At 51.2% G+C, this 14,325-nt stretch overlaps 2 protein-coding genes across 3 annotated transcripts in view; both read left to right on the top strand.

The window, feature by feature from the left end:
• The first annotated feature begins 1,656 nt into the window (after positions 1–1,656).
• On the top strand, positions 1,657–10,074 carry NCMAP (non-compact myelin associated protein). 2 transcript variants are annotated; one of them, XM_030964666.1, is made up of 4 exons: positions 1,657–1,724; positions 8,040–8,134; positions 8,259–8,343; positions 8,775–10,074. In XM_030964666.1, exons 2-4 carry the CDS (start codon positions 8,050–8,052, stop codon positions 8,914–8,916), a joined length of 312 nt encoding a protein of 103 aa, XP_030820526.1. In that variant the 5' UTR covers positions 1,657–1,724; positions 8,040–8,049; the 3' UTR covers positions 8,917–10,074. The 2 variants fall into 2 exon arrangements, with proteins under 2 accessions (XP_030820526.1, XP_030820525.1); XM_030964665.1 differs by lacking the exon at positions 1,657–1,724 and adding an exon at positions 3,249–3,347.
• A 2,069-nt stretch (positions 10,075–12,143) lies between these two features.
• SRRM1 (serine and arginine repetitive matrix 1) overlaps positions 12,144–14,325 on the top strand; it is a 16,888-nt gene continuing 14,706 nt past the window's right edge. Inside the window, 1 exon segment of the mRNA XM_030964571.1 lies at positions 12,144–12,248. Coding sequence (XP_030820431.1) covers positions 12,228–12,248 — 21 coding nt within the window. The 5' untranslated portion in view covers positions 12,144–12,227.

The raw sequence follows: 14,325 nt of genomic DNA, 5'->3' as shown, positions 1-14,325 counted from the left end.
CAAGGAAGAAAGTCTAAATCCTTTTTAGATTTTGAGAATATAGAAACTATAAGCAAGATTGAAATGAAAGCAAGCTTTGAGATCCCTTAGTTACTGAACAACAGGAAAACAATGGTGTGGCCAGCTGAAGGCGATCCCCTTTTGATCAAACAACACCCTCTGCCTGCAGACAGCTCCAAGGGTCCGAGCAGACCCTGCCAGCTCATCCAATAAAGCCCTGTGGCACTTTGTTCTTCCCCCTCCTCCCAAATCTCCATCTGTCTGAGCCAGCATCAGCAGGAAATTTTGCATGGAAGCTTGCCAGATAAAATAGCTCGATCATCTGCCATTAGTTTTAGAGTTCTTCAAAAATAGGTTAAAAATTATTTTATCTATTATTTTTTAGCTGTGTCCTGAGTTAGGGATGGGCCAAGTCTTGTGTCTTTGTCTTACAGAACGGTTGGTTCATGTGTCCTTTAATATCATATGTGCAAACATTTCCAATCTGCATTCTGCCTTATCAGAAGGCTAATTAATTACTTTATTATACTATATTGCATTACATCTAAACTGAATCTGCCAAGTACTCAGCCCTGCACACACTGCACACGACTCGTGACTGTCACCCAACAGTCCTGGCACACACACTTGGCCCTGACAGGCCAAGGAAACAAAACAGCATCACTTTGGGTAAATAATCTCCTCGTTGCATTCTACTTTGGCACAAACACAGGCACAGCAAATGAGATAAGAATTGGTTTTCCTTCCTCTGAGGTTCAGAGAATGTGAATCCCAGAAATATTCTTGGGAAGAATTGTGCCTTGCTATTCTCTGTGAAGAGAAATGTGGTGACAGGTGCACCCTTGCCTCCAGGGCAAAGAATCACGGAATGGTTTGGGTGGGAAGGGACCTTGAAGGTTTATCTTTGATTTATCCAACACTTCAACAGGCACGAGGGGGCTCATCTGCTTCAGAGCTGCTTGCTTTTCACACCTTTCACAAGCAAAGCCTGAAGCAAACCCTCCCAAGTCACCCTATCGACCAGGGGACCCCTCAGCACTCAGCGACGGCAAAACCTCAAACTTTTACTCACACAGGGACAGGGCTGTGCACTCGGCTGTAACCCAGATTCACTTTTTCCAACAGTAGCCTTGAACTTCCCCTGTTCTCCCTGCAGGCCTTTTTGCAAGCACACCAATTAACAGACTACACAAGTTTCACCAGCAGACTTCAGCTAAATCCAAAATTGGTTTCTACCCCAAGTAAAATTTCCAACCCCCTGTCTCACCTGCGATGTTTGGAGTTTTAGGAGGTGGCAGCCCACTCGAGATCAAAGGTCCTGGGCAGGGTGCAGGCCCACGGACACAAATGCCATCCCTTTTCCATGGGAAACAAAACTCACCACCCCAGTTTCCTTACATCAGTTTGCTGAAGATGTTTGGCACTCCCAGGTCACTCAGAGTTCTCGTTGGCTGCAGACTCGGTCTGGGAGTTATGGGGTTATGCTTCCTCCTAACCCTTACCTCCTCACCTCAGCCCCTACTGCTGCATCCCCTTCCCCGCCCCTAACCCTGCTCTATGTTCCAGCCCGCCCTTGCTCCATCCCTCACTCCGCCCTTGCCCCATCCCACCACACTCCCTGCTCCATCCATCACTTCACCCACCGCCCACCTGCGAGTCCCCTCCGGAGCAGGAGCCCGAGCCCTCGGAGGACGGTGCAGCTCTCGCAGCAGGGCAGCTCCCAGGTGAGACAGGCAGGGCCAACGTCTGCGGGCCGCAGGGTGTCACAAGGGGCTGTGGGCTGAGGGGAGGGGGCTGGAGGGTGACACAGAGGATGGGGGAGCTGAGAGGCAGAACGGGGCTTTAGGAGCAGCTGGGGGGCTCCAGGGTGGCACAGAGATGCTGAGAGGCTGAGAGCGGGGAACTTGAGGGTGACAAGAAGAGGGTGAGGGGAAGCAGATGCCTTGAGGGGCAAAGTGGGGCCTGCTTGAGGGTGACAGGTGAACCAGCCCTCACACCACCCCTAACCTTACCCTAAAAACACCCCTAACCGGCTTGTTTATGCAGGATGGGACAGTCATTGTAAGGAAAGCAATCAAGGGAAATTTATTCCCTTGGAAAGATGATTGGTGAGCAATCCCTGCTGGGATTTCAGCCTCTGGTTTTAAGGAGCTGCATGGGCTTCAGTGGGATTGAGGTGGAAGGGACTAATGTGGCTCTTTGTAGCTGTACAAAACATTTGCTAAATGATTGGATCTGGAAACTCTGGTTTCTGGTGGAAAAGCCTCTGTGGTTGTGTTCTGTGGGTTCTGTGTGGAAATCAGCCCATGGTGGACACCAAAGTGAAGCATGAGCTGTGTTAAGGGCACAAATGTTTCTGGAGGAGGGAAGGGAGAGCTGCAAGGTAAGGAAGGACCTCATTTTTCATCCCAACTGGACTCTGGTCGTCCCAAGAAATCCACTGGAAATGTTTATGGACCATCAGGACCCCCCTGTGGCTGCCTTCCATAGGGAGGTGGGATTCTGTAGGGGCAGGTTCTCTCCTGTTTCAGGTTGCATTCTAAGGGAGGTGGGTGATGTGGCTCTGGCTGCAGCTGGGGCAGCTGAGATGGAGAATGGGGGGAAACATCTCCTGCACAGCAGCTTGACAACCCTAAACCACGAATGGAGCCTGAATGAGGGCTGTGGCTTGTTCCTGTGGTTTCCTGGTTTCCCTTGGGAGCAGCATCAGGCGCAGGCAGGGAACAGATCCCTTTGTAAAGTGTGATGTCCACAGGAAAAATCCAGACAGGGACTGTGATCACACTTCTCTGGAGGGTAAAGCCAACGAAGTACAAGTTAAAGGCGAGGATTCCTTTCCAGTTTGATCCTTTTGATTCCACTGACGAGTGGACAAAACCACTCATTCTGTCTCTGGGCTGGATGTGCTCGGGGATCCCGAAGCGCCTGGGAGACTTTGGGCACGCAAGAGCCGCAAAACCCGGGCTGTTCCCAAAGCCTGGGAGCCCCCGCCGTGAGACGGGCGTTTATCCCAGACTCCTCCATCCCTCAGCCGCTGCCCGGCGGGACCGGGGGCACCCGCAGCCCCGCGCGGGCCCGGGGAGGCGGCGCCGGGGGGGGCCGGGCTGGGCGGCCCCGGGGAGGCACCTGCGGCGGCGGGGCTGTGCCGGGGCTCCCTCCGGCCGCAGCGGCACCGGGCTCCCGCGGCAGCGGCGGGGCTGGGCTGGGCTGGGCTGGGCTGGGCTGGGCTGGGCAGCCGCGCTGGGGAAGGGGCGGCGGCGGCGGCGGGGCAGCCCCGCAGCCCCGGCCGGCGGACGGAGCCGGAGCCGCTGCGGCAGCGCCGGCGCCCCGAGCCCGCAGCATCCTCCGTGAGTAGCGCCGGCTGAGGGGCGGGTATAGGAACCGCTCTGAATGGGGATAATTGTCGCCTTTCTGCCCTAAAACTGTCACTTTCTGCCCTAAAACTCTCTTCCTTTCTGCCCCAAAGCTCCGATCCTTTCGGCCGCCGTTCCAAGCGGCGGTTGCAGCGCGGTTACTCCGGGTTTCTGTGCGAGGCACCGTGGATGTATCGCAGGAAACGCGAGTTCTTTATCGGTGCCTCCGAAGCAGAGGGAAATAGAGAGCAGATGTCCTCGCACGTTTTTCTGTTCAGCTGCTGCTTGAGCAGTTGTTCCATTAATCGGGAGCCCGTAAGGGACGGGACTGGGACTGCTCTGGCGCGGTTTCCTCCCCGGAGGAAGGGAAGCCCGCGCGGCTGCTGAAAGCTCATCCATCGCCGGCGGTGTCCTTTCATCGCTGGGGACGCTGAATCTCTTGTCCTGACTTATTCAACCCTGGCACTATAAATATGGATTTGTTGGTGGTTATTTGTTTGTGGGTTTGGGTGGTGTTGGGTTTTTTTTGTTTGTTTTTTTTTTGTTTTTTTTTTGTTCCATACTTTTTTCCCTCCAGTCTGCTGAGCAGCGTGCTGGAAAGAGCTGGCAGAGTAATATTTAACAGGAAAAGAACTCGAAAGCTCAGAGCATTGTGTTACAGTTCACTGAGTGTCTCCAGCACAGAACAAAACTACACTGCTTGCGTTATTTGGGAACACACTGAAGCTGCTGACAGGTTTAAATGGTGATTTCTGGTTTTTCCTGGTAATTAATGTATTTAATGCCCCAGGAAGTCCTTGCTAAGGGAAGCGTAGCTTTTTGTAAACAGCTTTCACTGATGGGATGCATTGTGCTGGGTGGCAGGAGGGGTTGATTTAGTGATTACAAACCAGGAGACAAAGGCAGAGCAGAGACCAGTGACTTCAGGGTCTGACAGAGTTATTGTCCCTCTGTGGGTGCCAGACTGGGGCACTGAGGGTTTGCCAAGGGGCTCTGGTGGAGAACAGGCTGCGAGTGTGAGGTGTCAGCTGCTGTGTGTGTCTTCAGGGCTCTGCACAGGGAAGGTGCCTCACTGATTCCACAATAGGCAAGAAATCCTGGGACTGCCTCTGAGCTGCTGTGAGCACCGAGAGGAGCTGCATTTCTATGTGGGTTCTTTGTACTGGGTACAGAATTCTTTACATAAAGAAGCACAGAACAGGTTGGGTTTGAAAAGACCTTAAAGCCCCTCCAGTGCCACCCCTGCCATGGCAGGGACACCTCCCACTGTCCCAGGCTGCTCCAAGCCCCATCCAACCTGGCCCTGGGCACTGCCAGGGATCCAGGGGCAGCCCCAGCTGCTCTGGGCACCTGTGCCAGGGCCTCATCACCCTCACAAGGAAGAAGTTTTTCCCAATATCCCATCCATCCCTGCCCTCTGGCAGTGGGAAGCCATTCCCCCTTGTGCTGCCTGCATTAAAAGCCCCTCTCCCTCCTTTTTATACGACCCTTTAATTGCTGGCTGTAAAGAAAATCTAATTGGGCAATGTGCAGTTCACAGTCTGGTTTAGACACTGCTCTGGATGAGTCAGTGACAGAAGTCTACCAAGTTTATATTTCCAGGCATGGTTTTAGAAATGAGGGTGCTCCTTTGGGGGTTCTGTTGCCACTTCTTGTCACCTGTGGGAGCTGAGGGGTTTTGGTGCCTCTCATGATCTAAGCCAGGCAGGTAAAATTACTGAGGGGTTTTTAGTTGGTGCTACTGCCCAGAGCTGCCTGCAGTTTGTGCCACTGTCTCTGTCTTGGCAAGGCAATGAACTGCTTTTAATGTGTGTTTTAGCAGCAGCTCAACCTGGGCAGCTCATGCCAGAACCTGAGAAAATGCTTATGTAAAGGAGCTGCCCTGACATGGGGACACCCAGGCTCACACAGGGAGGGTTGTTTGCCTCAGGCCACTTTCAACATGGGCTTTTCTTTCCTCCTTCCTCCCTTTTTGGAGCCTCTCAAGGTAAACCCAGGCACGTTCAGGTCTCACTGAAGGACATTATGTTTTCATTACTCCCTGAAATCACAGCTTGCCTCAATCCCTGGCAGTGTTCCCGGGGTGCTGGGAAGGTGAGGGCAGGAACAGCTCCATGTAAACCCCACCTTTTCCCAGGTGAAAGCACTGAATCTGTGTCCCCCTAACCAGCACCTGCCTTCCCTGGCAGGGAGCTGCCTCTCCAAGTGCAGCCACCCTGGAAAAACCCTCAAACAATCCCCTCTGTTCCCTGTGGCCCCTCTGCTGTAATTGCCAGGTGCTGCTGACAGGTGAGCTCTGATCCCCATCTCCTCACAAACAAACCCAGGCCAGCAGGGCCCCTCAGCTCAGCCCAGCAGGGCAGGAGCAGCAGAAGGGAGGCTTTGGAAAAGGGGGCACTGCTCCCCCTTGCCAGAACAACCCATCCCCTGTATCTGCCAAGGTGTTTGAAATGGAAACGTGCCCAAAGCTGAACTTTATGGAAACATTTCCAGCTCCATAACGTGGGGATGCAAAAATAACCAGCAGTGTGGAGAGTGAGAGTGAATGAGAGGCTCTGAGAGGCCAGGCAGGTGTGTGTGCACAGGGGGAAGTGCAGCCCTGTGTCATGGACAAAGAATGTCCTGTGATTAATGTATCAAAGTCCACTTCTCCCCTGCTGAATGGCTTTTATCCAGCACTCCTGATTTTCCAAACGTTTTTCTGAAAAGAGTAGGATCCAGGCTGAATATCAGTAGGTTCCCATGGATTTTGCTGGGCTTTTCTGGGTCTTTCTTGCAGCAGAGGCTTGGTCAGGTGTAACCTGCTGATTCACAGGGCAGGAATGGAGTTGGGACTCCAGGTAAGAGCAGGACTGGCACCTTCAACCCTGGCTGGAGACACAGACCTTGCAGCTCACAAAGCAGAAAAATCCCAACCTGCTGCAGTTTTCAAACTGCATCTCAATTGGTGCAGCCTGCTGGATAAATTAATCCCTTTCATAAACAGGTGGTTTCACTACAATAAAAATTCTTTGGGTCTGAGTGACTCATGCACAAACAGCTCCCCATTCCCAAGGTGGTTTGAGAGGGAAGGTAGGAAGGATGAATATTTCATGGCTTAATATTAAAATATTCAGCCTTATTTATTTGGAGTTAGCCAGAGGAGGAAAAAAAGGCTTCTGTAGGTCTGGCATTTGCACTGCCCGAGTCAGGAGCCACAAGGTGAGAGCTGGATGTGGCTTTTTCTGAATTATGCCCATAGACATAGACTGGTTAAACCCTTTTCCATATGGGAGGATGGGTGAGGAGACAGGAACAGCTGTCCCTGAGCTCTGGTGCTCCCAGGTCCCTCTGAGGTGTGTGTGAGCCCTGTGCTGGACAATAGGGCTGGGCAGAGTCTAAACACAAAATATTTCAGCTGATGCTCATGCTGCTGAATTAACTTGGCCTTGGCTAAACAAAGGAATCATTCACTCACAGGAGAATGACCCAGTTACAGGCTTGTGGCAAAGTTATTTTGGTTTTTAGATTAAAAGAAGAAAACCAAACTTTTAACTTGAGAGGATTGGAGTATTTGAAGAGTGGCCCTTGCAGTTTTGATCCTGCATCCCAGTCAGACACCAGCCACTTCCCTTCCTGCTGTTTCCTGATCCCTTTCATTCCTCACTGACCTGCTCTGCAGGTTTTTAATTGGTATTAATTTTTATTACCAACTGATTTCCACTCATTTATTTCTGGCTATTGTTTATCTTGTGCTGTGTGAAATGAAAGTTACCATGCCACAATATCCCAGGGGAGCACCAGAGCCCTGCCTGGCTGTACTGAGCAGCATCTGAAGTGGGAAACTCAGTTCCATATCAAGTGCTGAAGGATAATTCACTTTTCAAGGGGCAGCTGGAGTGTCTCAGCTCAGGGACTGGGAGCTGAGCTGGTTCCAGAGAGCTCTTTGAAGTGGTGCTCACACCCCTCTCGGGCTGAAGGAGCCCTTTAATGGCTCGGGTTTCCAGGGACACTTGGAAAACCCTTTTAAAACCAGCAAACATCCCGACTGCTCTTTCCATATCCACAGTTTTACCCACCAAAACACAGGCATGTTTTCAGCTGTGCCCTTGGAAGTTCAACCACTTCCAATAACAGACCTGAGCTGACACTGGGCTGAACTCACAACCTCCTGCCACAGCCACGTTGCAATATCCAACAGTTCAGGGACTGGTGTTTGTCCTGACACTTTTGGAGCTCCAAGTGAAGGGGCTAAATGGTTTTCATGTTAGATGAATGAAGCTCCTTTAAATTCTATTTTATAATGGAGTTTTTAAACCTTTCTGTGATCAGTTTTTCCTTTCCCTCAAGACATTGCTGAATTCTGGATGCAGAATCCTTCACACTCTTTTGCTCGGTGATCTGAATCTCAACCAGAGGTGATAATCTAAAATCCCAAAGCATTTAAGATACATTATTGTGTTTATATCTTATTTTATCCTATTACCACTGACCAGGGGATATTTTGAGGCAGATTGCTCAAGATTGTACCAAAGTTTCCATCGTACCCATTTCAAATTTCCATTCCTTCAGCAGGGCCAGGTTTCCACCACAATGAAAATATGAAGAACCCCAGTTCAGTGAGCCTTTGGTGGGCAGTTGCCTAATTAGCAGTGTGAAAAGTGGATTAAGATTTTAGGAATTCACTCCTCTTTTTCCCCTCTGCAGCCGACTCAAGATGACGACGGCCACGCCACTGACCAATAACACTCAGCTCTCAGTGAATGTGACCACAAAGTCTCAAGAACAGAATCTCTATCAAAGTAAGGAAAGGACTGGGGTGGTGGCTCTTTTTGGTTTTAAGTGGACTTTGAACTTATCAAACTTCAAAGACTACAGTGACAACTTTGTAAATATGGCTTTTTTCCCTTCCTGCTTCTCTCCCAGGCTCTGGAGCAATAGTTGCTGCCATCGTGGTGGGGGTGATTATTATTTTCACAGTGGTTCTGCTCATCCTGAAAACATACAACAGGTACGTGACCAAGCCAAACCAGGACGGACCAAAGTCCCTGCTCTCAGCTCACAGAGCATTTCAGGGCTTGCTGCTGAAAATTTCCAGGAGAATCTAAGCATTAAAGTGCCAATTGCAGTGATCTCCAATCTGTCAGTGCTCTGTGCTTGGATCTTAGGAAGCACAAAGAGCTCCTTGATGGGGGCTGCATGGTGGGAGCTCTTTTTAGGGATTCCTGGTGGTGCAGGGAAGGTCTGAGAGTGCACCAAGGCTGCCAGAGGGAGAGCTTGATTCCTCACTTCTCAGAGCTCACATGCTCTGGGAGGACTTTTGGTATCTTGGGGATGAAATCCTGGCTTGGCTTGACTGGGCTGTGTGGGAACCCCCCCAAAACTTTACCCTGGGACAGGAGAGCCCAGCCCAGGTGCCAATTCCCCTTTTACCTTTGCCAGGCGCATGCGAGTGCGGCGGGAGCTGCAACCCAAAGGCTCCAAGCTGGCAGTGCCACCTCCCATGGGGCACAGCAGCCACAGCCTGGCCCAGCAGCCCTCGGTGACCTTCATCCCTGTGGACATCCACCTGCAGCGCAGGTAACCAGGAGCTCCCTGCCAAAGAGATGGAATTGTTACCCCATGGAGCTGGGACTGCTCAGAGAGCTGCACTGGGAGCAGCAGCCAGCTGTTACAAACCCTGGTTCCTTGCTTTGGGAGGAAAAACCAGAGGTCTGGACACTTTTGCTGTGACTGAAATAACAGGTGGAGGTCTAGGAATCATCAGGATGGCAGCGAGGCCTCCGCTGGGTCTGGATAAACCAGGAAGAGATGTCCAGGTTTTGTGGAGCTTTTGCTTCCTCAGAGACTCTGCACCCTCTCTGTTCTGCTGAGGAACTGGAGGAAAAGTCTGGACACACCCCAAACCCAGGTGGGACCTGAGTTTGTTCCGAGTTACATGGAAGAGGTTTGTGGATTATTTTATACCTGATGGGTAGTACAGGTGGTATCAAAATTGTATTTATCTTTACTCCTATTTCATGTTTCTAATCCCACATATGTACAGGTTGAGGAAAAAAAAACTTACTTCCTATTTTCAAGTATTTTAAACTGTTTCTATAAACTCTGTAACTCTCCACTTCTGAAGGAACTCAGTGTATGAGGGGTTTCACTCTCAATTCAGGTTCATGGCTGGAGCTGTGTTAGAATGCTCTGTTTTACACAAAATCTGAGTTCTTTAACTGACAAAAATAAGCATGGAAATAGAAAAAAACAGCTTGGACAAAGCAGGGGAGGCTCTGTGCAGCCCCCATGTGCCACTCACCCTGCAAGGCTTTGTTCTCTGGTGCAGCCCAACTATTTTTAACCATTTTTTATTCTCAAAACCAACCCGGAGCGAGGCTGTTTTGTGAGTGTGAGGGCTGTGGGTGTGCAGCAGTGGCACAAAGGAATTCCCAGGGACACTCAGAGCCCACGGGTGGGAACACAGAGCACCATTGTCAGACACTGACTGCCAGATTGTCTGAGATTTTATATTTCGTACTTTTTTCCAATAAGCTTGGATCTCTTGAGCAGGTCAGTTTAACTAACTGGTAATTTTTATTGTGCAGAAACTAAATTCAATTACTTTGCAATATTGTTTTTTGGCTGAAACTGGAGCACGGTTTGGATTCCAAACCAAATATTGAGACAGCTGTTTGTGAAGTTTCTGAATCACCTTGTGAATATTTCTCTTGTCCTCGTTCTTTACCTTATTTTTTGTGGCAGGGAGGATTGATTTAAGAGTTCAAAAGGGACAGCAGATGCACATCTAATTCTTTTTTCCAAAAAAATATAAAGGAGCTGATTTTCTGTTTCTATCTCTGGACGTTCTCTGAGCAGTTCCATGGGATCAAAATCAAGATTTTTGGGGAATATAAGCCCATCTTACTGTTGTTTTTTTTTAACATCCCTAGCCAGACCTACTTGTAGCACATTTTGTTTACTTTCCATTTGCTTCATTTCAAGCCAGCACAGTTCACAAGCAGAGTAAGCAGAACTACTGCAAGCAGCTCCAGTTTCACAGAATTACTATTGCTGGCAGCAGAATTGGCTGCTGGGGCCACACCAGCATTGCTCCAGCTGAAAAATTCAAATACCACTAAAATCTGCATCACATTGGCACCTCCTGGGAGGCCCCACAACCCCTCCTGGCAGCAAAACCCAGAGCTCGTGCTGAGCAAGCAAAAGCACCTTCCCAAGGAACAAAAATCCCTGCTCTGTGCCATTTGCTGTGGATTTGAGCTTTCCAGGAACAATCCCACACTCTCCCTGCCCTGGTAACATCAGCTGCCTCAGGGCTGATCCAACCTGTCCTGATTTGGCCCCCAGGTTCCACTTCCAAACACACAGATTTTGGGAATGCTCCCCCTCAGCTGGCCCTGCCTTGCAAGAATCAATTGTTGGTTTTTTCCTCCTGAAAGTTCTACAGGATCTTCATCAGGTCAGATCCTCCAGCTGGAATTTCACTGATCCAGATACTCTGGTAAAATGTTTAATTTTTCACTGCTGGGTAAGTCCTGACCCCAAAACTCAGCTCTCCCTCCTAATTTCCATCCTCCTTGTCCCAGCAGAGAGCACGGAGCTCCACCTAGTGTCCTCCTGCCTTCCCACGGGCTCTAAATCCTGTTCCTCAACAAAAACATAAAGCAATTCCAGCTTCAGCTGTCACCTTTACTAAACTCCCTCATCCACAGTGCCAGGGCTGTTGAGCAACCGAGTCAAGCACTGTCCCAAGTTTGGCTGCGCAAGACTTAGATCATTACAAGTCTAAGCAGATAAAATATGATAATTTCCCTTGGGTTTTATTGCTGAGCCCCATAACCAATTTATTTCCCAAAAATGCATCCATAATTCAGCCCAGAAGGAGCCACAGAGATCAGGGACCTACACCAGTCACACCAGTTCGTCTGGAGTGGGATGGGCTGGAGAGCTCATGGCTTCTCCTCAGGACCAGAAAGGCAGGGAGCTGCTGGAGGGGGTCCAGTGGAGGCCACAAAGATGATTCGGGGTCTGGAGCATCTCCCTGATGAACAGAGACTGCGGGAGGTGGGCCTGGTTATTCTGGAGGAGGGAAGGCTCAGAGGGCATCCCATAAATCCATAAAATACCCCAACGGCTGTCAGAGGATGATATCAGGCTCTCTTCAGGGACAGGACCAGAAGCAATGGCCATAAAATAAAACACAAGGAGTTCCACCTCAACCTAAGAACTCCTTTCCATGAGGGTGGCAGAGCCCTGGAACAGCTGCCCAGGGAGGGCTGGAGTCTCCCTCTGTGGGGACATCCCAAACCCACCTGCACGTGTCCCTGTGCCACCTGCTGACCCTGCCTGGCCAGGGCTTGGGCTGGGACATCGCCAGAGGCCCCCTCCAACCCCAACTCTTCTGTGACCTCTTCAGAAGGTCCCTGCCTTGCGCCCAGGGACCTCTGTTATTCCGGGAAGGAGCCGAGGGGCATTGCCGAGGGGTCACTGCCGGGGGCTGAGGCAGCCGCGCCCGCACGATCCGGACCGGCCCCGCCGCCATCCCTGAGGGAGCAGTGGCCGTGAGGACACCGGAGATCTCGCGAGACACCGACATCAGCAATAGCTGCGGGGGCCAACATCTCGCGAGAGCGCGACTCGCTGACGCGCTCACCCCCGCGCGCGCGCCGGAGCAGCCGCGCTCTCTCATTGGCCCGGCTCCCGCGCGCGCGCCGGCGCTCCGCCAATCAGCAGGCTGCGCAGGGAAACCCTGCGCTGCGCGCGCCTGGCCCCGCCCATCCCCTCGCGCCCCTCCCGCCTTCCCCCCCACACCCCCGGCACGGCTGAGGGGGCGCGCGGTGCACGCCGGGACGGCAGCGCGCGCCGCGGCCGGGAGGAGGCGGAGGAGCCAAGATGGACGCCGGGTTCTTCCGCGTAAGTGCCGGCCCGGGGGCCCTGAGGGCGGGCGGGCGGCGCGGCGGCCTCGCCGGGGCACGGCGGCACCGGCCGGCCCCGCTGCAGGCCCGCGCTGGAGCCGCGCTGCCCCGCGCGGCGCCGCCGTGCGCCCCCGCCCCCGCCCTGCGCAGGCTCCTCGCCGCGGAGAAAATGGCGGCGGGAAGAGGCCGCGGCGGCGCGGCCCGGGCGGCAGCGCGGGGATCGAGCGGCTCCGGGCCGGACTCGGCACGGGGGAAGCTCCGCGGGCGCGCCCGGAGCTGCGCTCCCCGGCCAGGCTCCTCACGGGGCCCGGAGCGGCCCCGGCCCCGGAGGTGCCGACCCACGCGGGGCCGTGTCACCGCTGCGACCCCCCAGGCGCGGCGGGGAGAAGGGGCCGAAGGGCTCTGAGGGGCCAGCCCGGGTTTGAGCTGTCCACGCTCTTTAGTGGCCACGGTCAAAGCAAATAAACAACCCTGCCCCTATTTTTAGTGAGATTTTTTTAGAGGTTTTAAAGTGTATTCATAGCAAAAAGAAGTTGGGCTGTATTCATACGTTGGTATTTTATTTTTAATCTTTGAGTTTCTTCTCTAGTCTTAGAGCTGTGCTGCATTTTCTGCAGAGGCCATGAAACCTACGCAGGGTCTATTTCTTTTCGTCTTTTTCCTCCATTAATTGAAATGACCTTATTTGGGGGGGGTTCCGTGATAATTTTTGAGAACCAATCTAAATTTCAAGGTTCATTCATTTGTTTAGCCCATATTATTTTCATTTCCTTTCCTTGTGAAGCAAGGCAGCACGCATAACCCCTCCCTTAGTTCAGTTCTGTGTTCATGGACTAACTTGAGAAAAATAATTGCAGATTAATTCTGCACTTGTTCTAATGCAGTTGTTAAAAGGTTTACAGTTGATTGGCAGCAGGATTACTGGGGCTGAAAACTCTGGATTAGAACTCTAATATTCTTTTAAAGTGGCCTTTGGTTTTATAAAAACCAAAGCAGCATGGCACAGACATGGGGCTGTGAGCTGTTCTGGTTTTATTCTGGGTTCAGGAGGAACCAAATGTGCAATGACAGAAATGCAGCAGAGCAGCAATTTGGATTGCCCATACTAAGCAACCTCCTATTTGTAATTCTGTCAGTTCTTCACATTTCTGTGAAGTTTCAGTGTAAAGTTGTTTTGTCTGTCTTTAAACTCCTGTAGCCCCCTTGCTCTGTCCTGTTTGGTTCCCTTTGCTGCCTGCCACGTGTTATCAACAAGAAACTTCCTTTCCATTTCCCTTCTGGGTTGTGAAATAATTTTTAAAAACCCCAAAAGGACATTCAGTTGTTGAGTGAACTGGCAAGTATTGTGGGTTGTTTTGTAAGCCACACAATAACTGATGACTTTGCAATGTGTTATATTGCTAATTCCAGGTGCTTTCTGACCAAAGTGAATGTAGAATTTGGGATTTTTTTTCTTCTTTATTATCATTTAATTCCTTGACAATTTATGGTTTTGTTTGTACTGAGCCCTGTTCTTCCATTGAGAATTACCTGTATAAAATTCCCTGGTTTCCACCAGTGCTTTCCAGAATAAACTTCCCCAGCTCTGGGTTTGTCCTCAGTCCTGAGCAGCCCATCAGGACCTGGATGCAGCCCTGCATCTCCTCTAATCCTGCCTGCTTCTGTTTAAGCTCTGCCAGTAAATTTTCCAGAACTGGACTCCAGGCCTTTCCCTCCATAATGAATTAACCTACAGCCCCTGTCGGTGGAAGTGGAGCCAGTTGGTGAACTTTTAACAGAGCAGGATCAATAAAATGCATTCTTTGTACTTCTCTTTGCCTCAGGGAAGCTGCCCAAAGGTTTCAGGGATGTCACTGTAAGCAAACAGGACATTTTTGCTCCTGGACAGAGGAAAACCACTTTATTTCTTTTATTAAGGGATTAATAAAGCCTTTTCCTGGCAGTTGATGCTGCTAATACTTTAATTTGTGGGCAGTGCCAGGGGGGATATGATTGAGGTGTCACTGTGGGGCTCAGGAGCTTCTCACCCAAAATCCTCAGCACTTGGTGACAGCTCAAATTGAAAAGCACCTGGA

This window comes from Camarhynchus parvulus, chromosome 23 (assembly GCF_901933205.1).
Source record: "Camarhynchus parvulus chromosome 23, STF_HiC, whole genome shotgun sequence".
In the NCBI taxonomy this organism is placed as follows: Eukaryota; Metazoa; Chordata; class Aves; order Passeriformes; family Thraupidae; genus Camarhynchus; species Camarhynchus parvulus.
Note: the sequence above shows the minus strand (reverse complement) of the source record. Positions and strands in the feature narration are given on the sequence as shown.